Source organism: Elgaria multicarinata, chromosome 3, assembly GCF_023053635.1.
Source record: "Elgaria multicarinata webbii isolate HBS135686 ecotype San Diego chromosome 3, rElgMul1.1.pri, whole genome shotgun sequence".
Classification (NCBI taxonomy): Eukaryota; Metazoa; Chordata; class Lepidosauria; order Squamata; family Anguidae; genus Elgaria; species Elgaria multicarinata.
The window spans coordinates 5962159-5983830 of NC_086173.1; the positions used below are offsets into that span (position 1 = coordinate 5962159).

The 21672-nt window shown below is 44.4% G+C and overlaps 1 protein-coding gene across 1 annotated transcript; it reads left to right on the top strand.

The window, feature by feature from the left end:
• Window positions 1-948: 948 nt before the first annotated feature.
• Window positions 949-21625, top strand: IKBKG (inhibitor of nuclear factor kappa B kinase regulatory subunit gamma). Its single transcript, XM_063119179.1, has 15 exons — window positions 949-1038; window positions 4171-4398; window positions 7059-7267; window positions 7467-7565; window positions 8228-8398; window positions 8535-8596; window positions 10159-10221; window positions 14932-15043; window positions 15159-15277; window positions 16120-16272; window positions 16395-16491; window positions 17996-18145; window positions 18284-18426; window positions 18741-18799; window positions 20857-21625. Exons 2-15 carry the CDS (start codon window positions 4215-4217, stop codon window positions 21012-21014), a joined length of 1779 nt encoding a protein of 592 aa, XP_062975249.1. The 5' UTR covers window positions 949-1038; window positions 4171-4214; the 3' UTR covers window positions 21015-21625.
• The last annotated feature ends 47 nt before the right edge of the window (window positions 21626-21672 follow it).

A 21672-nucleotide genomic window follows, 5' to 3' on the forward strand; every position in this document is an offset into this window, starting at 1 on the left:
CAGCCATGGTGGGAGTTGTAGTCCATCGCATCTGGAAACACCAGCTATGGGAAAGGCTGGGCTAGCCAGAGAAACGAACTATGTGAGTGTCTTAGAAATCCTCCCTCCTTCAAGCGGCGACAGGCAGCTTAAACTGTAGCGGCCATTGGACGGCGCCGTGTCCCAATCCGCCCCACGCCAAAATATTTGCACCACAACCCAAGATGAAGGCTGACATCATGCCCTTGGGCTTCTTACGTGGGGTTGGGGAGGAGGAAAACGTGGCTGTTTCTATTTATTATGTCTATTTATTATGTGGCTGTTTCTATTTATTATGTCTATTTATTATGTGGCTGTTTCTATTTATTATGTCTATTTATTATGTGGCTGTTTCTATTTATTATGTCTATTTATTATGTGGCTGTTTCTATTTATTATGTCTATTTATTATGTGGCTGTTTCTATTTATTATGTCTATTTTAGGGTGACCATATGAAAAGGAGGACAGGGCTCCTGTATCTTTAACAGCCATGTAGGAAAGGTTAAAGCTGCAGCAGCCCTGCCCTCTTTTGTATCTGGCCACTCTACTATAGCTAGTGTAGCTTTAACTGTTGTGATGAAGAGGGAATTTCACCTGCTGAAATTCCCTTTCCTACATTACTGTTAAAGATACAGGAGTCCTGTCCTCCTTTTCATATGGTCACCCTAGTCTATTTATTATGTGGCTGTTTCTATTTATTATTATATCACACGATCTCCCCATGAGGTCGAGGAGAGCTGATACCCAGACAGGGGCTGCTGACGCCCCTGCAAGGTAGTCCCTTAATGTAGAAGCCCCATTTTGTTTCTGGGCGTCCTTGGCCAGGGCCGCCGCCTCCTCCTCCTCCTCCCACCCAACGTCACTTCCGCCTCCATCCTGGCCTCGTCCCTTTCGTTTCTCCGATTTGCTTTCTCTTTCTAGATGTCACTTCCGGATCACAACACAACAACAACCCAGGAAGGAGGAAGCAGCCGCAGGAGGAGAGATTTGGGTGGGGGGATCTGGAGCTCGCAGCACAGGTGCGACCCCCCCCCTCTCGACCCGCCCTCCTCCTTGAAATGGGCGCGCCTGGCTTTGGGGGAAAGGGGGAGAGGGGTTGGTTTAGGGAGGGGACCCAGGCCTTTCGGCTCTCTCCCCGCGGGACATGTGGACCCACGTCTTTCCTTCCTTCCTTCCGCCCTAGAAGTCAGATTCGGGCATCCTCCCCCACCCCACCCCGCTCCTCCAGAGAATCATAGAATAGCAGAGTTGGAAGGGGTCCTGCAAGGCCATCGAGTCCAACCCCCTGCTCAATGCAGGGATCCACCCTAAAGCATCCCTGGCAGATGCTTGTCCAGCTGCCTCTTGGGTGGGAGAGCCCACAGCTCCCTAGGTAACTGATTCTATTGTACTGCTCTAACAGTCAGGAAGTTAGAGCAGTACGATGGAATCTGGCTTCCTTTAACTTGAGCCCGTTATTCCGTGTCCTGCACTCTGGGAGGATGGAGAAGAGATCCTGGCCCTCCTCTGTGTGACAACCTTTTAAGTATTTGAAGAGTGCTTTCATGTCTCCCCTCAATCTTCTCTTCTCCAGGCTAAACATCCCCAGTTCTTTCAGATCTCCCTAGGTAACTGATTCCATTGTCGCACTGCTCTAACAGTCAGGAAGTTTTTCCTGATGTCCAGCTGGAATCTGGCTTCCTTTAACTTGAGCCCGTTATTCCGTGTCCTGCACTCTGGGAGGATGGAGAAGAGATCCTGGCCCTCCTCTGTGTGACAACCTTTTAAGTATTTGAAGAGTGCTCTCATGTCTCCCCTCAATCTTCTCTTCTCCAGGCTAAACATCCCCAGTTCTTTCAGATCTCCCTAGGTAACTGATTCCATTGTCGCACTGCTCTAACAGTCAGGAAGTTTTTCCTGATGTCCAGCTGGAATCTGGCTTCCTTTAACTTGAGCCCGTTATTCCGTGTCCTGCACTCTGGGAGGATGGAGAAGAGATCCTGGCCCTCCTCTGTGTGACAACCTTTTAAGTATTTGAAGAGTGCTCTCATGTCTCCCCTCAATCTTCTCTTCTCCAGGCTAAACATCCCCAGTTCTTTCAGATCTCCCTAGGTAACTGATTCCATTGTCGCACTGCTCTAACAGTCAGGAAGTTTTTCCTGATGTCCAGCTGGAATCTGGCTTCCTTTAACTTGAGCCCGTTATTCCGTGTCCTGCACTCTGGGAGGATGGAGAAGAGATCCTGGCCCTCCTCTGTGTGACAACCTTTTAAGTATTTGAAGAGTGCTCTCATGTCTCCCCTCAATCTTCTCTTCTCCAGGCTAAACATGTCCAGTTCTTTCAGATCTCCCTAGGTAACTGATTCCATTGTCGCACTGCTCTAACAGTCAGGAAGTTTTTCCTGATGTCCAGCTGGAATCTGGCTTCCTTTAACTTGAGCCCGTTATTCCGTGTCCTGCACTCTGGGAGGATGGAGAAGAGATCCTGGCCCTCCTCTGTGTGACAACCTTTTAAGTATTTGAAGAGTGCTCTCATGTCTCCCCTCAATCTTCTCTTCTCCAGGCTAAACATCCCCAGTTCTTTCAGATCTCCCTAGGTAACTGATTCCATTGTCGCACTGCTCTAACAGTCAGGAAGTTTTTCCTGATGTCCAGCTGGAATCTGGCTTCCTGTAACCTGAGTCCGGGCTGAGGCGCCTGGTGAACTTAAGAGTACAAAAACGGCCCTCTTGGACTGCACCAAAGCTCTGTCTTCGCCTCACCCCCTACCGCGTGCCCCTCCAGGTGCCTTGGACTGCAGCTCCTACCATCCCCAGGGCTGGGAATGATGAGAGTTGCAGTCGCAACACATCTGGAGGGCACCAGCTTCAGCAAAGGTTGCTCTGCCTAGACCAGCGTCTGGTTGTCAGCAGCAGCCCGCCAGATACATTTGTAAGTTCACTGGCAGGGCATGAGGGAAACACCTCTCCCTTGTTGTTTCCTGCTTCTGAACATTTATTTATTTTATTTATTTATTACATTTTTATAGTGCCCAATAGCCCAAGCTGTCTGGGCGGTTCAGAACATGGAGGTTCTATCCAGCTGTCACGTCTTATATAGGGTGACCCTATGAAAAGGAGGACAAGGCTCCTGTATCTTTAACAGTTGCATAGAAAAGGGAATTTCAGCAGGTGTCATTTGTATATATGGGGAACCTGGGGAAATTCCCTCTTCATCACCACAGTTAAAGTGCAGGAGCTATACTAGAGTGATGAGATTTAAAAGAGGGCAGAGCACCTGCAGCTTTAACTGTTGTGATGAAGAGGGAATTTCACCAGGTTCTCCATATATACAAATGACACCTGCTGAGATTCCCTTTTCAATACAACTGTTAAAGATACAGGAGCCCTGTCCTCCTTTTCATATGGACACCCTAGTCTTATAGTCGTTGATAGGCCTTACCCTCCTGGCCCATTTTATTTATTCTATTTTTATCCATCCCTTCCTCTAAAGAGCTTAGAGTAGCATAGATGGGACTGTGGTAAGTTGGGCTGAGGGATAGGGGCTGGCACCAGGTCGCCTCGTAAGCATTGGGCCTGAGCCTGGATTTGAACCCAGATTTCTTGGGCCGAAGTCCCGCTTTCTAACCCAGGGATAGGCAACCTAGTGTCCTCCAGATGTTTTGAACTACTTCTATAATCTTTGGTCATGTTGGCTTTGGTCATGTGTCCCAAACATCTGGAGGACCCCAGGCTGCCTAGCATTGAAGGACTAGTTCTGTCTGAGTATGGATTTTGCTCTGTTTCTCATTGTGATGGTAAACTGATGCCTGGACTGTAGCATTTTAGCATGCAGCAGGGAGGTTCACATGATTAATAGTTCCTATGCAATAAATAAATAAAAATAAAAATGTTCCCACATAGAAAGCAATGATATCAGGGAGAAGGGTTCTAGCCTGGCCTTTTCTTGACATCATAGCTTTCTATTTGTAAGGTATGTTTTGTTTGGATGGAGAAGCATTCAATTGTTTATGAACCTCAATGTACAGTGGTATAGCCCAGACATAAATGGTTTAGCACCACAATGAGAAATAGGGTGAAATCCCATCTCTTCTCAGCTGCCTGTCATCACCTGTAGTAGATTGAGATGTGTGCGAGAGACTGAATAAAATTCTATATTTTCTACTTTTTTTAGAATCTCAATCTTGATTACTCTGTACATTCCCAGAACCTGGCTGGATGAGTGCAGCCCAGGGGGGCTGGAGCTGTGACATGGTGCAGCCAGGAGGGTGCCCAGGCAGTGACTGCGGCATGATGGGGGAAGACTCCTCTCTGGGCAAAGCTGGCACCCTCCACCTGCCAGCTGAGCTGGCAGGAAATGAGGCTGTGCAGCACTTCCTGGCTGAGAACAGGGATCTCAAAGGTGAGAACACAGTGGAGTGAGCCTGGCTTACAGTTTGGGGTCTTATCAGACAATTTATGCTCAGTCCCTGATACAGACATTTCCATGACAGGGTCTGGTACTCTGCTATTTTGAGCTTAAGTGTCAGACTCAGTAACTGCCTACAGTTGTTTAGATTCTGATTCCAATTATCGCTTCTACTTAAATCCAGAAGTGCTTGATAGATTTGGAAAATAAACCTACCCGTTGCCTTAATTGGGTTGACTAGTGGTGGCGATGAGGTGAGGTTCAACTAGGATAGTTAAAGTGGGTTAAAATAATGAGTGATTATAGGAACTCCTGGTTTTCTGACTGAACCAGTCTTATAAAAGCACAAAAACATGCTACCCTACTGGGCAATAGTATAAGGTGATAGAAAAACTGAATTAAAGTAGTTGGAGAATTATTTGCTTTGAGTGGTTCATGTATTTCCACTCTATTTTAAGATCTACTTTTCTTTGTGTCAGGAACTCCAAAGGGATTCACTCCTTCTAAAATTGGCTTGGGCAAACTTGTGAATAAACAAAGGCTTACTAAAGTTGGGCAAATTGCACAATTATTGAAAATTAGTGAGGTAGTTCTATTGAGATACGGTAGACAAAAGGAATCCCAATTTATTAAGAAATGGAAACCTTTTATTAAACATTAAAAATGAATGAAATATATATATATATATATATATATATATATATATATATATATATATATTCTTGCATTATTGGTGTATGGGCATGTAATAGTTGAGGTTATGTGTTTATCCTATTTTGTATTTTTAAATGATTTATATATGTGGTGCTATGCAGGTCTTTTTGTTTGAGTAGTTAGTATTTCCTGGATGATTTGATGTGATGAATTGATAGCAGTTTAGTGTATGTATTGACTTTGTTATATATTGCTATATTGTATGTTATTTTATGTATTACTAACATTTTAAAAACGTTACTAGCCTGCTGAGGGTTGGTGAGCCTTGTCCCTCTTCCGGTATTTCTGTGTTGGGCATGGTGGAGGGGCCTAGCCCGCTTGGGAATAATAATAATAATAATAATAATAATAATAATAATAATAATAATAATTTTTATTTATTTCTTACCCACCTCTCCCTTTGGATTGAGGCGGAGAACAACATTAGTTTAATACAGTATTAATCAGATACATAAAATTAATTAAAAGAGCTTATAAAATTAATACAGCATCAAAATAACAGTCAACAGATCATAAAAATTCATCTGGGTAGGCCTGTTGGAAGAGATTAGTGTTTATGGCTGATTTAAACTCAGAGAGATTAAGTTAATGGATCTCCTCCGGCAGGCCATTCCACATAAAGGGCACAGAGGAGGAATGGAACACTCTTGACGGGCCAGTAACTCACCGGCATGGAATTCCTTCTTGCTTATGGCTGCCAGACAAGTGCTTAAAAACAAGGCTGGTCTTGGATGATTATATATATATATATATATATATATATATATATATATATATATATATATATAGGCTCCTCTGTCTCCAATGCCAACACATTGGAATTCTCTGTCTTTGTGATTCTGAACATCCGTTCGCAAGGGTGGACAGAAGCTAGATCTCCAGATGTTTTGGACTTCAGCTCCCAGAAAATTCTGCCAGCGTGGATAGTTGACAGGAATGTTGGGAATTGAAGTCCAAGACATCTGGGAATCTACTTTCTGTTCACTCCTGTCTTAGGGTGAAGTGGTCCACATTAAATGCAGTTGGGAAGAGGTGTGACTCTAGATTGAAATCAGTGGCTCCAATGCGGGGACAAACCAAGGTAAAGTGGGAATAGCGAAATCGGAACTGAACTTGCACCTGGAAGTTGTAGAAGTGAAGCAGTTCATCCTTACGTTGCAGTGGAAACAGATCTGGCCTGTATTAGTGAAGGCCGTAGCATGTGGATCTAATCAAAGGTTGATTAGCACTTGCTCTTATCTAAACCACAACAGTCCAGAAAAACCATTCTGTAAGACTTTGTCATTCGGCATTCTATGCTCACTGCCACTGCCTACTTGTAAAATACTGTGGTCTGGATTATGGGAATTAATTGGAATGGAGGGGGAACTGCCCAGGGGGGGTATAAAAATGCAATTAATCAGTCAATAAATAAAATTGGGCTCTTTTATGGGAGGGTGAGCTGCATTTGATGGTCTTGTAATCTCTTCCAACCCTTTGATTCAAATAATCTAATCCTAAACATATTTTCTTGCAGCTGACTTCCTAGTGCTTAAGTTTGCTGCCTGTGACAGGTGTCAAAAGGTTGCTATGCCATTCTCTCAGCTTTCAGAAAGGGTGCGGAAATGTATCTCTTTCATCTGGCCAAAATTATGTAATTATTTTAATGCGTTTGTATGGTTGTTGTTTTTTTAGCAATAGTTCACCTTCTTGGTGACTTCTTTGCAAAAGAGGTGGTATATAAATGTTAACAATAAATAAAATTGAGAATGGGATTGTCAAAGCAAGAGACCTCAGCTTTCTCGCAGAGCAAAGGGAGGCTTTGTCAGGAAAGTGGAACCTTGTGTATTTGCCCATCGATTCAATTCCTTAAGCAGATGTGATGTAACAGTTTTAGCCCCCCCGCGAAGAAGCAGGGACCTTGCTTCAGCCAACACCCTGTGTCTCTATTCTGTTGGTAGAAGCCATCCGCCAAAGCAACCACATGCTGCGAGAGCGCTACCGGGAGTTCTTGGAATTCCAGGTCTCCCACAAGGAGGAGAAAGAGTTCCTCATGGCTAAGTTCCAGGAGGCTCGGCTCGTGGTGGAAAATTTGCACTCGGAACGCCTGGAGCTGAAGAAGCAATTGCAGCAGGCTGCACAGGAGCTGGAGCAGCTGAAGATGCAGCTGGTAACAGGGAGGGCCAGAGGGTTGTTTGGGGGTGTCTTTGAAGCTCCCCTTTCCTCTGCTTCTGTTGAGGTGTATTGCTAAAGGGCAGCTCTCCTGACTGGGGGCGCCTTGGCGTTGGAGACAGAGGAGCTTCTGATGCCAACGTTGAAGCAATTTGAATCGTTTTAGGTAAATCAGGTTTTTGCTCTCCGCCTTGTAGGCGACGTCTCAGCCGTTTCCCTTGGGGAAAGAGATCGCTGAAGCACAAGATGAACCCGATACTGTGACCCTTACTCAAGAGGAGGCCATACTTGCAATGGTAAGGGGAAGCATGGCCAGTGGCCATGCTGGCAGGGGGTGATGGGAGTTGCAGCCCAATAGACTTTTTCCTAAAGCTTTTAAAACTTGATTTTGCTCTGACTTTATACTGATAGTTTTACCCTACCCTGTGCCTGTTTGGTGCATTCTCTTCCCCTCCTTATTGCTTTATTATGATTTTATTAGAATGTAAGCCTATGCGGCAGGGTCTTGCTATTTACTGTTTTACTCTGTACAGCACCATGTACATTGATGGTGCTATATAAATAAATAATAATAAATAATAATAATAATAGATCTGAAGGCCAGTAGGTTGGGGAAGGCTTATTCTAGGTGGACAGGCAGAGTTTAAGACTGTCCTGAAAGAAGCGCTTAGGTAGCTGTAACTTGCACTGTTTTCACACCCCATCATCTATCACAAATATCTGATGCAGGTTCTCAGCTGATAGGACAGTGTTCCCCAGCCTGGTGCCCTCCAGATGTGTTGGCCATCAGCTCCCAGAATCGGCCGGAGGATTCTGTGAGTTGTAGTCCACACATCTGGGAGGTACCAGGCTGCAGGGAGGCTGTTGTACTTGCTCTGGGAAGGTTAGACACTGTGACCTGACGGGGTTGGCTTGCCCATCGCAATTATGCACTTTCTTCTTCCCTTCCTTTTTCCAGGCCCCTGAGATGCCACAACAGAAACAGGGGAGGCTGGAGGAGGATTTGAAGGCGCTCCAAGAAGCCCACCAGGCCTTGCAGAAAGAGAAGCTGGCGTTGCAGGCTGAAATCTGTGCACTGAAAGAAGCGGCAAAGGGCGCCTTGCCCAAAGAGGCTGAAAGAAAGATTAAAGTGAGCGTTGGTGGGGGAAGCAGGAGGCAATCAAGATAAAGCTCACATGGAGTTCAGAACGGTGGTCTAAGTGGTGGGGAACAGCAACTGGAGCTGGTGCGGTTGAACTCATCTTATCCCCTGGTTTCCTTCCTAGGAGAATGGGCTTCCACTAGAACAGCCCCTGGAGTTCGACTCCCTGCAAGGCTCAGAGGACAGGTAAGTACCCTAGGGTAGAGAAGCAGAGGGAAATGCCCTTAGAGACCAAACTGCGGGTGCTCTTATATTTTATTATTTTTTCTGTTTGTTATTAAGATCTATACCCTGCTGTTCAATCTTGTTGTCATGGGTGTGGTGTGGTGGGAGTGGGCATACAATTAATTTTTTTTTAAAAAAAATGCATACAACAAAATAACTAATATAGAAAAAAGCTCAAAACAGAAAATCTATAAAAGCAGCATAAAAACATATGAAGCAGAATAAATCAACAAAAGTTTAATATCCTGGGAAAATAAGAAGGTCTTTGCTTAGCGCCAGAAAGACAGCAAGGTGGGTGCCAGGCAAGCCTCTCTGGGGAGAGTGGTCCAAAGCCAGGGCACTGCCACTGAAAAGGTGATTTCCCCCAGTAACCACCTGGCATAGCTCAGATGGTGGGCAAATGCAGAGAAGAGCCTCTGATGATGATGATAATAATAATAATAATAATAATTTATTTATTACCCTCCTCTCCACTTGGATCGAGGCAGGGAACAACAGTGAATATAAAACATGTTTAAAACTTATTAAAAACGTAGCACACATGATTAAAACATCCTAAAAACATTCTATAATTTCACTGGGTAGGCCTTGATGAACTCCAGGTCTTGTTTAATTACTTGTTTAATTCTTCTGCTGCCCCTTACGCCTGGAACGCTCTTCCAGAACATTTGAGAACTACAAGTTCAATCGCAGCTTTTAAAGCTCAACTAAAAACTTTTCTTTTTCCTAAAGCTTTTAAAACTTGATGTTGTGCAGACTTTATACTGTTAGTTTACCCTACCCTGTGCCTGCTTACCCTACCCTGTGCCTGTTTGCATTCTCTTCCCCTCCTTATTGTTTTACTATGATTTTATTAGATTGTAAGCCTATGCGGCAGAGTCTTGCTATTTACTGTTTTACTCTGTACAGCACCATGTACATTGATGGTGCTATATAAATAAATAAATAAATAAATAAATAATAATAATAATAGTTCAGTCTAAGGTGCTTCCAGGTTGCAAAAGTCTAGTCCAGGGATGGGGGGAGTGAGCAATTTGTAGGCCGAAAGGAATTGCTCACTTCTAGTCTAGTCTCTAGTGATCTCAATTACCATTTCTGACTATTAAACCAGGTAGCAATAAATCACTTAGGTAGTTCATTTTCAGAAACATGACATGCCTGTGCTCTCATGTCTGTAATTCTCACTGCCTTGGCCCTTGCTGGGGTTATTCCAGAGTTGGCATTCTGTGGTGTTCAACTCCATCCTCGGGTGATCATTTACTAGCCACCTATCAGGTAGCCAGCCCCTCCAGCCATGTATAATTTCCAGCCTCAGAGCATTCATTCTGCACAAAAGTCTGGAGTACCCACACACTGCTTTTGGCACAGTGCTAACTACCAGTGCTGAGCCATGGCCTGCAGGTGTTCTGTGGCTGGAAGTTGATTTGGGAGGCTTCACAAATGGCTGTGCGTTGATGCTGCAAATCAGCCTGTTTGTGGGGAATTTTCACACCACCACAATCCCTCATCTCCTGCCTTCACAGGAAAAGATCTGATGCTGACCAAGCTGAAAAGCTGAGCAAGAAGCTGAAGGAGGCCGAGGACAAGTAAGTTTATGAGGAGATATTTACGTTGGCACTTTCTCTGGTAGGTCCAGCCAGGTATGCTGGAGTGGAGGTGACAGATTCTGGCAGTGTGGAAGGGGGGGAAACCAAGAGGAAGGAGAAATCAAGGGGTTGGATCCAGAGTTGTTGTTCATCCAGTGAAACTATACCACTTGCAGAATGGGACTTCTGCGTCTTCTCAAAACTCTGGAGCCTATTTGGAAGGGGGTATGTAAGGGAGAGGAGGGGATTCGATCATTTTTGTCTGTCTCTTCTGCCAAGACTCTTGTTCATGCATTGGTTATTTCTCGGTTGGACTACTGCAACCTTCTTCTCACTGGCCTTCCTTCTTCTCACATCAGTCCGTTGGTTTCTGTTCACCACTCTGCTGCTAAGATCATCTTCTTGGCTCGCTGTTCTGACCATGTTACTCCACTTCTGAAATCTCTTCATTGGCTTCCAATTCACTTCAGAATCCAATATCAACTTCTCCTGTTGATCTACAAAGCTTTTCACGGTCTAGCTCCTTCCTATCTTTCCTCTCTCATCTCACACTATTGCCCCGCTCGTGCTCTTCACTCCTCTGATGCCATGTTTCTCACCTGCCAAAGGGTCTCTACTTCCCTTACTCGGCTTCGTCCATTTTCTTCAGCTGCCCCTTACGCCTGGAACGCTCTTCCAGAACATTTGAGAACTACAAGTTCAATCGCAGCTTTTAAAGCTCAGCTAAAAACTTTTCTTTTTCCTAAAGCTTTTAAAACTTGATTTTGTTTTGACTTTTATACTGTTAGTTTTACTCTACCCTGTGCCTGTTTGGTGCATTCTCTTCCATAAAGCAATTCATAGAATCATAGAATAGCAGAGTTGGAAGGGGCCTACAAGGCCATCGAGTCCAACCCCCTGCTCAATGCAGGAATCCACCCTAAAGCATCCCTGACAGATGCTTGTCCGGCTGCCTCTTAAAGGCCTCTAGTGTGGGAGAGCCCACCACCTCCCTAAGTAACTGATTCCATTGTCGCACTGCTCTAACAGTCAGGAAGTTTTTCCTGGTGTCTTGCTGGAATCTGGCTTCCTGTAACTTGAGCCTGTTATTCCGTGTCCTGCACTCTTGGAGGATTGAGAAGAGATCCTGGCCCTCCTCTGTGTGACAACCTTTTAAGTATTTGAAGAGAGCTCTCATGTCTCCCCTCCATCTTCTCTTCTCCAGGCTAAACATGCCCAGTTCTTTCAGTCTCTCTTCATAGGGCTTTGTTTCTAGACCTCTGATCATCCTGGTTGCCCTCTTCTGAACACGCTCCAGAACACGCTCCTCTTCTGAACACGCTTCCCCTCCTTATTGTTTTATTATTATTCTATTAGAATGTAAGCCTATGCGGCAGAATCTTGCTATTTACTGTCTTACTCTGTGCAGCACCTTGTACATTGATGGTGCTATATTATTATTATTATTATTATTATTATTATTATTATTAATAATAATAATAATACCTGTTCTGCAAGTAGCACCCTTCCACCGGCAGAACAATGGACCTGGATCCAACCCATGAATCCAGTTTCTGGCATGATAAAGAAAAAGAAAAAAAGGTTCACTGCTGGAGCTCTTCCAAAGCCCTGTTGTGTTGAAGCAGGCAGGACTGAGACTGGGGGAACTGAATGAGACCCACCTCGGTCAGTTTGCATAACCCTGCCTCTGAAGCCATTGGGAGGAGTAACTCACTCCTGGATAACCAATGTTACTGAAGGAGAACGTGGTGCTTTGAGGGGGATGGGATTTTATTTATTTTATTTATTTATTACATTTTACACCACCCAATAGCTGAAGCTCTCTGGGCGGTTTACAAAAATTAAAACCATAATAAAACAACCAACAAGTTAAAAACACAAATACAAAATACAGTATGAAAAGCACAACCAGGATAAAACCACGCAGCAAAATTGATATAAGATTAAAATACAGAGTTAGAACAGTAAAATTTAAATTAAGTGTTAAAATAGAGAATAAAAAGGTCTTCAGCTGGCGATGAAAGCAGTACAGTGTAGGTGCCAGGCAGGCCTCTCTGTGGAGCTCATTCCACAGCCGGGGTGCCACAGCGGAGAAATCCCTCCTCCTAGTAGCCACCTGCCTCACTTCCTTTGGCAGGGGCTCATGGAGAAGGGCCCCTGTAGATGATCTTAAGGTCCGGGCAGGTACATATGGGAGGAGGCGTTCCTTCAGATAACCTGGCCCCAAACCGTTTAGAGCTTTGAATGTCAATACCAGCACTTTGAATCGGGCCCGGACCTGGACTGGCAGCCAATGAAGCTGGAAAAGGACTGGCGTAATGTGATCTCGCCGGCCAGTCCCTGTTAGTAAACGGGCTGCCCTGTTTTGTACCAGCTGAAGCTTCCGGACCGTTTTCAAAGGCAGCCCCACGTATAACGCATTGCAGTAATCCAAACGAGAGGTTATCAGAGCATGGATCACTGTAGCTAGGCTATCTCTGTCCAGATAAGGGCGTAGTTGGTATATCAACCTAAGCTGATAAAAGGTGCTCTTTGCCACTGAGTTCACCTGTGCCTCAAGTGACAGTTCTGGATCCAAGAGCACCCCCAAACTACAGACCCGATCCTTTAGGGAGAGTGCAACCCCGTCCAGGACAGGGCAAACATCACCTTGCCGGACAGATGACCCACCCGCTAACAGTACCTCCGTCTCGTCTGGATTGAGTCTCAGTTTGTTAGCCCTCATCCAGTCCATTACCGTGCCCAGGCACTGGTTCAGAACAGACACTGCCTCACCTGGGTTTAATAAAAAGGAAAGGTAGAGCTGGGTATCATCTGCATATTGATGACACCTCAGTCCACATCTCCGGATCCCACGAGGAAGGACAATAGAGAAGGAGGCCAGCTGGGTATCTGATGACTAGTGTTTGGGTTGGCAAGGTAGTCACTTGAGGGCCACAAGCAGGTCCCAGTCAGTGCAAGAAAGTTTTTTTTTTAAAAAAACAACCCACTATTTTAATTTTTTTTTATTTTGTTTTTATTTTATCTTGTACACCGCTCTGAAATTTTTAATGGGGAGCAGTATATAAATATTGTAAATAAATAAATAGAAAAGAAGCTCTTAGGCTTAGTTGTCACTGAGGTGGTAAACTTGTGTTGTAGCTGTTCCAATTCTTGCTGCAGGTACAGCTTCATATACGTTCATCCATTTAAAAAAACACACACGTTTCCTTCACACCGAAACCTAGCGTGTCAGGGGAAAGGCTTGGCTGGAATTCTATCAAACATTTAACCTTATGTGCAGAGATTTTTTTTAATGTATATTTATATGGGGCAGTGTTTAGCATCCACATTCAGTCTGAGATGGTACAAGCCCAGATGCAGGTTTGCCACGATGGACTGCTGAGAGAAGATGGCCGCTAGGGTCGGACCATGGGGCACAGCTCTGGAACCCTTGCAGTCCAGAGGGCTTCCCAATGGTACGGCGGCAGTGAGCAGCAACACTTTCCCCTTCCTTTTTACACAAAAGGTCAGGGCATGCTGCAGACACGCCCACCGTCTTCTGTGTCATTTTTTTTGTTTTTAAAACTAGGAAGGAGAAGATGTTGTCACCACTTGGTTAGCGGGGAAGAAGCAAGTTGTGAGTGAGGAGAGTGACCTGGCAGCAGGAAAGAAATGGGTTGATCCTCTTCTGTTTTTCAACGCGTGTTTTTACAGGGGTCATTGGGCTGCCCGGGCTGCCTGACGACTTCTGTAAAACGTATGTTTAAAAAGAAAAAGGGACCAAGTTACCCCCGTTCCTGCTGTGGCAGGGAGAGAGAGTGATCCCTGAGGGAAGCCCCACAGGAAGAGAGAGCAGCACACTCGGTTGACGGACAATGCCTCTGTCTGGCAGGATGGTTGGAGACACGCAAAGCCACCCAGGCAGATTTTGGGTATTGAGGCGAGCGCTACTGGGTAACAGAATAGGATAAGGAGCCTAGCTGGATTGCATTACTGTCACTATTTGAAGATGTAAAATGTGGAAAAGAAACTAAAGAGCTGATATCAAGTTTGCTGACTGCAGCACGAATGATGGTAGCTAGGAACTGGAAGATTCAAGGGGAATATTTTATTGACGAATGGTATAAAGAAGTATGGGATATAGCTATTAATGATAAACTGACTTGTAATATTAAGTGGAGAAAAGGTATAACTAAAATAAATGAGTTTGAAGGAATCTGGAAACAGTTCCTAATATTTGTGTTTACTAAGGGAAGTGGGAAACCACCCGTAGAAGAAACGATAAGATTTTGGAATCAGGAATAGATCCCAGAGTGGGGGGTGCACTTTTATGTTAAGAATGATTACGTTGTAGTATGATAATATATAGGTAATATCTATTCAACATATATGTATTCAACGTTTATTCAATATGTATGTAGCAGTTGTTTGATGTTTTCTTTTTTTTTAATTACTGTAATGTTGTATGTTTAATTAATGTAGAAAATAATAATAATAAAAAAGGAGCCTAGCTGGGGGATCCCAGGGTGCCAGCCTTCCCCGTGCTCTCCACTGTGGCCTTGACGGTGGTAAGCTGTGCAATTTGAGCAGGTGTTGAGAGTTCACGACTGAGTGATGAAATGTAGGGTGTCTAGAAGTTGATATGGACTAGGAACGAGGACTTTGACTTGCTTGCGCAGGTGAGCAGGTGGACGTTTGTCCTCATTGTCTCATTCCCACCCACCTCAGAAATTCAGCCCTTCGTCAGCAACTGGCATCAACCCAGGAGGAGCTAGTCCGTCTGGCAGCCCGGGAGCAAGAGACCCAACAGCAGCTACAAACCCTGAGCAAGCAGTTGGAGGTGAATATGCACCCAGCGCCCAGTCTGGGACACCATCACCCCCACAAGCTGCATATAGGAAGGCCCCTGTCCAGCCCACATCAGTGGTACTGACTTTCACCCTCTCCTATTACAGCAGGTTGGAGGGGACAAGACCTCTGCAAAGGCCCAGGTGACTTCGCTGCTGGGTGAACTGCTGGAAAGCCAAAGCTGCCTGGAGAGTAGCAAACAGGAGAAGAAAGAGATGGAGGAGCGGTGAGGCGGGCAAGAGGCTCCTGTGGTTTAGCAGTATTGTTGGCAGGTGGCTGGAGGGAGGCCTTTTGGCCTGCAGTGATGCAGACATTATGGAACAATGAGCTGGGTCTGCTCTGTGGGGCAGGGAAGTTGGCTCCACTGCCCTTTGCTCTCCAGGCACGCTGGCTTCAAACTGAAAGAGACCCTTGTCCAGCTGGGGACTCTGGGTGTCTACCGTACCGGGTGCCCTAAATCTAGGACAGGCAAAATTGTGGGAACAATTGGCTTTTCTGGATCTTGGCAGAGGGGCCCTCTTGCCTTGAAAAACAGGTTTGACCTAAGTCAGAAAAGGCTCAGCGGTACAAAGGGCAAGGCTTTCTATTCTCGCCAATTGTAACAAGACCTTTTTCAACCGTGAATTGCGGCCCACTGCTGGTCCTCCAGGTGGTCCATGAGATCACGCTAGAAATTCTGACAGAAAATGCTGAAGAGTCGGAGAACTTTCTTTGATATTTCCACCCCAGTCACTTGTGCTGCTGAAGAGGTAAGCAGGTTGCTTCTTCAGGAGCGTGAGCAGCTGTGATGGAAAGGTCAGAGAGGCCGCCAGGTGCATACTCATCCTCAAAAATGGCCCACCTTCCTTGTGAAGCCACAGAAGAGGATGATGGCACCGAGCATGATGCTGACGAAGATTCACGGAGTTGCGTAGAAAACCTGTTGAACGAAACCATGCTGGATCTAGTGCTGTCATGGTACATACTTTCTGGGGCGAAAGGGTGAGGGGAATTCTGTCAGCCCTGAAAACTTGGTTAGCAGGTAAAGGGTTAGATCTGCGTTTTCTGTTTTTGCGCTGTGCTCTACAGGGTCCGTGGGGCTGGTGAACGGCTGCAGCAGCTTGAAAGGGAGGCTGAAACCCGCACCAAACAGCACAGTGTACAGGTGGATCAGTTGCGGCTGCAAGTGCAAAATCTAGAAAACGCCCTACGGCTGGAGCGGCAGAGTGCCACAGAGGAAAAGTGAGTGCAGGGCTGGGAGAGGCAGAGGCAAGGGAAGAAAGGGCAGTTCTGGTGGATGTTGCAGTCTGAGCCCTGTGGCAACTACCCATCATCTGGTCTGTTTGCTCCTCCCCATTGTATAGGAGAAAATTAGCCCAGCTGCAGGTGGCCTACCACGAACTCTTCCAGCAGTACGACACCCATATCAAAGCCACCATTGAAAATGAGAAGAGGAGCAAGGTGGGGAAAATTATATGATTTGTCATGGAAAATCTTGATGTTGTAAAGAGATGTGAAGGCTCGGGAAAAGGACTCCCCTCCCCCCTGGAAAATTGAACAGCTTCCGATTATGAAATGTATATTTTTTAGGATTTAAGGCAAGGTGTTTATATATTGTTACCAAGCTCCCAAATAATTTTTAAAAACTATAATTGTTAAAATGTTTATATCAAGACTAGAGAAGTAAAATGTCTGGGAATAATGAAGCCATGGGGGAAAATGTTTTTTAATCCCCTCTGTAAGATCCTCAGCAGTTATTTCATTCATGTCTTGTTGATGAACTGATTGACCCAATGTAACTTTTACTGATGGAACGCTGGCTGCGTTTGGACAACACGATAATCAATGGTGGGTTAATAATTTGTTGTTTATCTAGGGGGTACTGCCCACGTGACATAATAATTAACCGTGGTGCCCACAGTCTTCCTGCTAGTTTCCCATCAGCCTTTGCTGCCAAAAATCTACCCTTCTGGCTGGACCAGAGTGGCAGCTACCGCTTTGAATGTTCTTGCCTTGTGAATCTGTTGCTGATTAAATAACCTCTGCACAGCATTGGTTATTTCAGCCAAATAACCAGCTATTAGTTAAAAAAACTCCTACCACACATGATAACCCACGATGGGTTAAATAACAATCAACTATTTAAACCACCGTTTATTATTATTATTTTTTTAACCGTTGGTTATTGTGTTGACTGAACCCAGTCATTTTGGGATACTACAAGTCGTGCTCAGTTTCCCAACATGTGAATTGAGTCACCATATTCTAATATGGAAGAAAATGTACATTCTTGAGAGTCGGTGTTTCTGGACTTGCCTCCAGCTCTTCCGGTTTTCAGGATGATCCAGATGTTTCATGGACTACTTGCTGAAGAAGTTCCCTCTGGTCAGACATAAACTAGGAATCTAAAATATGTTATGTATAACTTGTTTGCTCATCAAATTAATGACATTTGGTATATTAATTTTTAAAAGTATAGTTTATTCAGTCAGTAATTACAAACTTACTGAGTTTACTTTTTAAAGTTTTCAAATATAATCATAATTTAATGAGCAAACCATGTTATACGTAATATAACTTTAGGAACATAAAGGCTGCTTTACGTTCAAGCTGGTGTCTTACAGATGTTTTTGGACTACAGCGGCCAACATTCTTGACCATTGGCCATCCTGACTGAGCCTGATGGGAGCTGAAGTCCAAAATATCTGAAGGGCACCAGTTGGGGAAGGCTGGGCTAAAGCAACAAAATAACTTTAGATCTGTAAAGAGTGCTTAAAAAATAAATACTGCGCATTTTTCAATTGTTTCCAAATTTTTCGGGTTTCCCCCCGTGAAACTGTCTTGCTTCGGGATGAGGTAGACTGAGCTATGGGGGAAATATTTGTTTGCAGATACTGTGTTTCACATTTCCTTCAGCGTGACTGCTGTCTCTCTTCTCTTTCCACCACCCTGTTCCCAAAATCAGGGCTTGGATCTGCAGGCTGCTGAATTGTTTCAGCAGTTACAGCAGGCCGAGGAGGCTCTAGTGGCCAAGCAGGAGCTAATTGACAAGCTGAAGGACGAGGCTGAACAACACAAAACTATCATGGAGACTGTACCTGTACTCAAGGCACAGGTGAGTCAGGAGTAAAGTGTGTCTCAGGGCAATAGCCACAACAGGAAAGGGACAGGTGTATCTGTGTCAGCCTGGGGAAAACCTGTGAACAGTGCATCAGAAGGGAGTAATACGTGTCATCCTTGCCTTTCCGTTCAGGCTGATATCTACAAGACAGACTTCTTAGCAGAGCGTCAGGCTCGTGAAAAGCTACATGAACAGCGAGAGGTTCTGCAGGAGCAATTTGCACAACTGCAGAGAGATTATGAGAAGCTGAAAGCAGACTCTGAGGGGGCCAGCCGGTACGTAGGCAGTGGACGGATTGGCCCTGTTCAGAAGACACCTTCAACCATGGTGGTCAAGGCTTTTTGCTTAACCAAAAAGCCTTATCCACTGTGGTTTAAGGTGTCTTCTGAACAGGGCCATTGAGGGAAACTGACACATCTGGCGTGCAGCCATTTGTCTAACCCAGCTGTGATGTTGGAACCTTGTGTTCAGCTGCATCTAACTTTGGGTAAGGTGGAAATGGGGTCTGGAGCCAGAGGCAATAAGGCCTGTCCCTCTCCCATTTCTGCAAACCAGTATTAACTGTATTCTCTCCACACACACACCCCAGGGCTTTGATGGAAGAAATGAGGAATCGCCATTCAGAAACACGCCCACCACCTCAGCCCGGTGAGTGTCGAAGCAGTACTAACTTATCCTAGGACATCCACTTCAAATAAAATCAGACTAGATCAAGTAGAAAGTCAAACCTGGCAGGATTAGAGGTTCTAGATCCACCTGTTTCATCCACAAATATATGATTAACTATAGGGGATAAGGGATGACTAAGCCCAGCCTTCCCCAACCTGGTGCCCTCCAGATGTGTTGGGCTACAGCTGCCAGAATCTGGAGGGCACCAAGTTGGGGAATGTTGCCCAAAATAGCCAGCTGAAATAGCTCTACAAGTCCTTGTTTTTCTTGGTAACATGATGCAAATTATAGAGATTCATGACTGGAAAAACTGATTCGTGCCTGCATATGACAGAAAATTATTAAGAATATAAAAGTAAAGAGTCCTTCTGGTCTAGCATCTCCTTTCCCCAAATGGTCAAGCAGATGCTCTGGGATACCTATAAACTGGGCCTGAAGGTAATAGCCCACCCTCACTTTTATCTTCCGCAACCGGTATTCAGTGAAATACTGCCTCTGACCATGGAGGTTGCATATAGCCATCATGGTGAACAACCTTTGATAAATGTATCCTCTGATAGATTAAGTCAATGGCCATTACCGCATCTTTTGACTGTATTCCATCGATTTAATTTTGTGTGAAGTACTTTCTTCTGGCTATGTCCTGGATCTATTCGAACCTGGATTTCCTTGTCCCAATGAGCATCACTTTACACTTACTTAGAATCTCATTTATCACTTTGGTGTGCATGTTCGTCCAATATGCAGGTCATTCTTAAATCCAATTGTGCGTGAAAACAAGTCTTGAATGATTGGTTGTCTGTAAAATTGGCCATGTCACCTCTAATTTCAGTTCACTTTGTAACAAGTGAATTGGCCATGGTCCCAGAACAAATACTGGGGGCGGGGCGGGGAGCCTTTTGTTTACTACTCCATTACAATTGTCCATTTGCTATAGCCTTCTGCTTGCTGTTTATCTAGCTAATAATCCTAACAGCAGCATGCTATACCCTCCGCAGATGTTTTAGACTACAATTCGCAGCATTCTTAACCATTGGCCATGCTGGCTAGGGCTAATAGGAGTTGCAGTCAAAAGCATCTGGAGAGCATCACCTTGGGGAAAGCTGCCTAAGAGCATTTGTCATCTTCTACCATAACCAAGTTTATACAGGAGCTTTGTTAAATGCTTTGTGAAAGTCTAGCACTGAAAGATGGGGGAGGTAGGATTTCCCTTTGCACAAGTTGTGCTGATTCTCAACCAGCAAGGTTTATTTTTTATATATACACTTAGTACTCCTGCTTTCTACCAATTTTCTGGAACAAACATTAAGCCAACTGCACTGTAATTTCCTGTATCCTTTTTTTAAAAATCAGTACTATAATGGCCCTGTTCAGAAGACCTCTTTAACCACAGTGATTAAGGTGTCTTCTGAATGGGACCATTGGCTACTTTCCAATCCTCTGATAGGGGAAGTGATTTTAAAACTGCATATTCGTTAAATCAAATGCAAAATTGCTAATTGAAGAACACAGGTGAAGATCAGCTAGATCTGATGACTTGTTAATTTTTAGTTTGCCAATAAGCCCTAGTACTTCATACTCTGCAAGTTTTATTTGACTCAGTTCTTTAGCTGCCCTACCTGAAATGTTCCACAATGAAGACAAACAGAAATAATTGATTCATTCAGCTTCTCTGCGACCTTATCCTTTAGTGATCATTTTACATTTTATTCCTTTGCCTAATCACTCAACTGCCTAATTGCCTCCCTGCTGGTTTCCTGCTTCTACATTTAAAAATATTTCTAAACAATTTAGCTTTTAAAAAACCTGTATGTTTTGCCAGTTTCTTATTGCATTTTTTAAATAAAAGCCTTGCCTTTTATAGCTTAACCATGCTAGCATCTTCTTGAACTGAGGCATCAATTCTTCCCAAGATTTATTCATATGTTTTAAAATAGCCTCTAAGCCTTCTGAAGAGATTTGTGCCAGTCAGTGTATAAGTACTGAATACCATGAGTTCGATTTATTAATTAACATCTTCTTGCTTACCTTCACAGCTTTTCTGATGGGTGCTGGTCAGTACCTTCCCCCGCACATACCAGGGCGAAGACAGAGCATTCCTGAAGAACCGTTTAACTACTCTTGTCCCAAATGCCTGTACAGAGCTCCAGACATGGACACACTACAAATCCATGTCATGGATTGTATCCAGTGACACTGATGTGCTTTTGCTGTCTTGCCTTAAACAGACCCAGCAGTTCAGGTGTTAAGAGTTGACCTTGGAGCAAAGATCATGGACTGTTTGCTCCTCACCTGTATGTCATTACCTTTTTTCCTATGAGAATGGTTGAGCCTGCTGCTGTCCTTCATCAGGGCCTGACTACCATAGCCATGGGGAAAGGGGGTTTGCACTATTTCTGGCTTTGTGTGAAACAATCTTAATTGTTTGTTCTACTGTATGTCAGGTATACTGGGGATTGGGCCACCTCTTTAGCACAGACGGTTACTTATTTCTTAGTAGCTCTCCTTTCAGGGGTGGTAAGAAGAATCCCCCTTTCTCTATGAAGATTGCTAGTTCTTGCTTCCGTGCCTCACAGGAAGAACCCCTCAGGTTGCCCTAACTGTGCCTTCAACATTTCCTCAGTCAAGCTGTGATGAGGTCGATTATACATAAAATACAATAAGGGGACATTTTTTCTTCTGCTTTTTAAGAACTGCTCCCAGTTGAAACTGCTTATTGTGGTTAGTTACCAATCCTACAACATGAATAGCCACTGTATGACTCTTATTATTATCTAAAGTCAATTAAAGTAAAGTTCAACATTAGCAGTGACTTTCCTACTTATACCAGGCACCTCCCTTTTATGTCAACA

Coding starts and splice junctions, on each gene's coding strand:
- IKBKG (XM_063119179.1), top strand. CDS start 4,215: ATGAGTGCAGCCCAGGGGGGCTGGAGCTGTGACATGGTGCAGCCAGGA. Junction 18,146..18,283: donor TACCTGTACTCAAGGCACAG/GTGAGTCAGGAG, acceptor CTTTCCGTTCAG/GCTGATATCTACAAGACAGA. Junction 18,800..20,856: donor ACGCCCACCACCTCAGCCCG/GTGAGTGTCGAA, acceptor TTACCTTCACAG/CTTTTCTGATGGGTGCTGGT.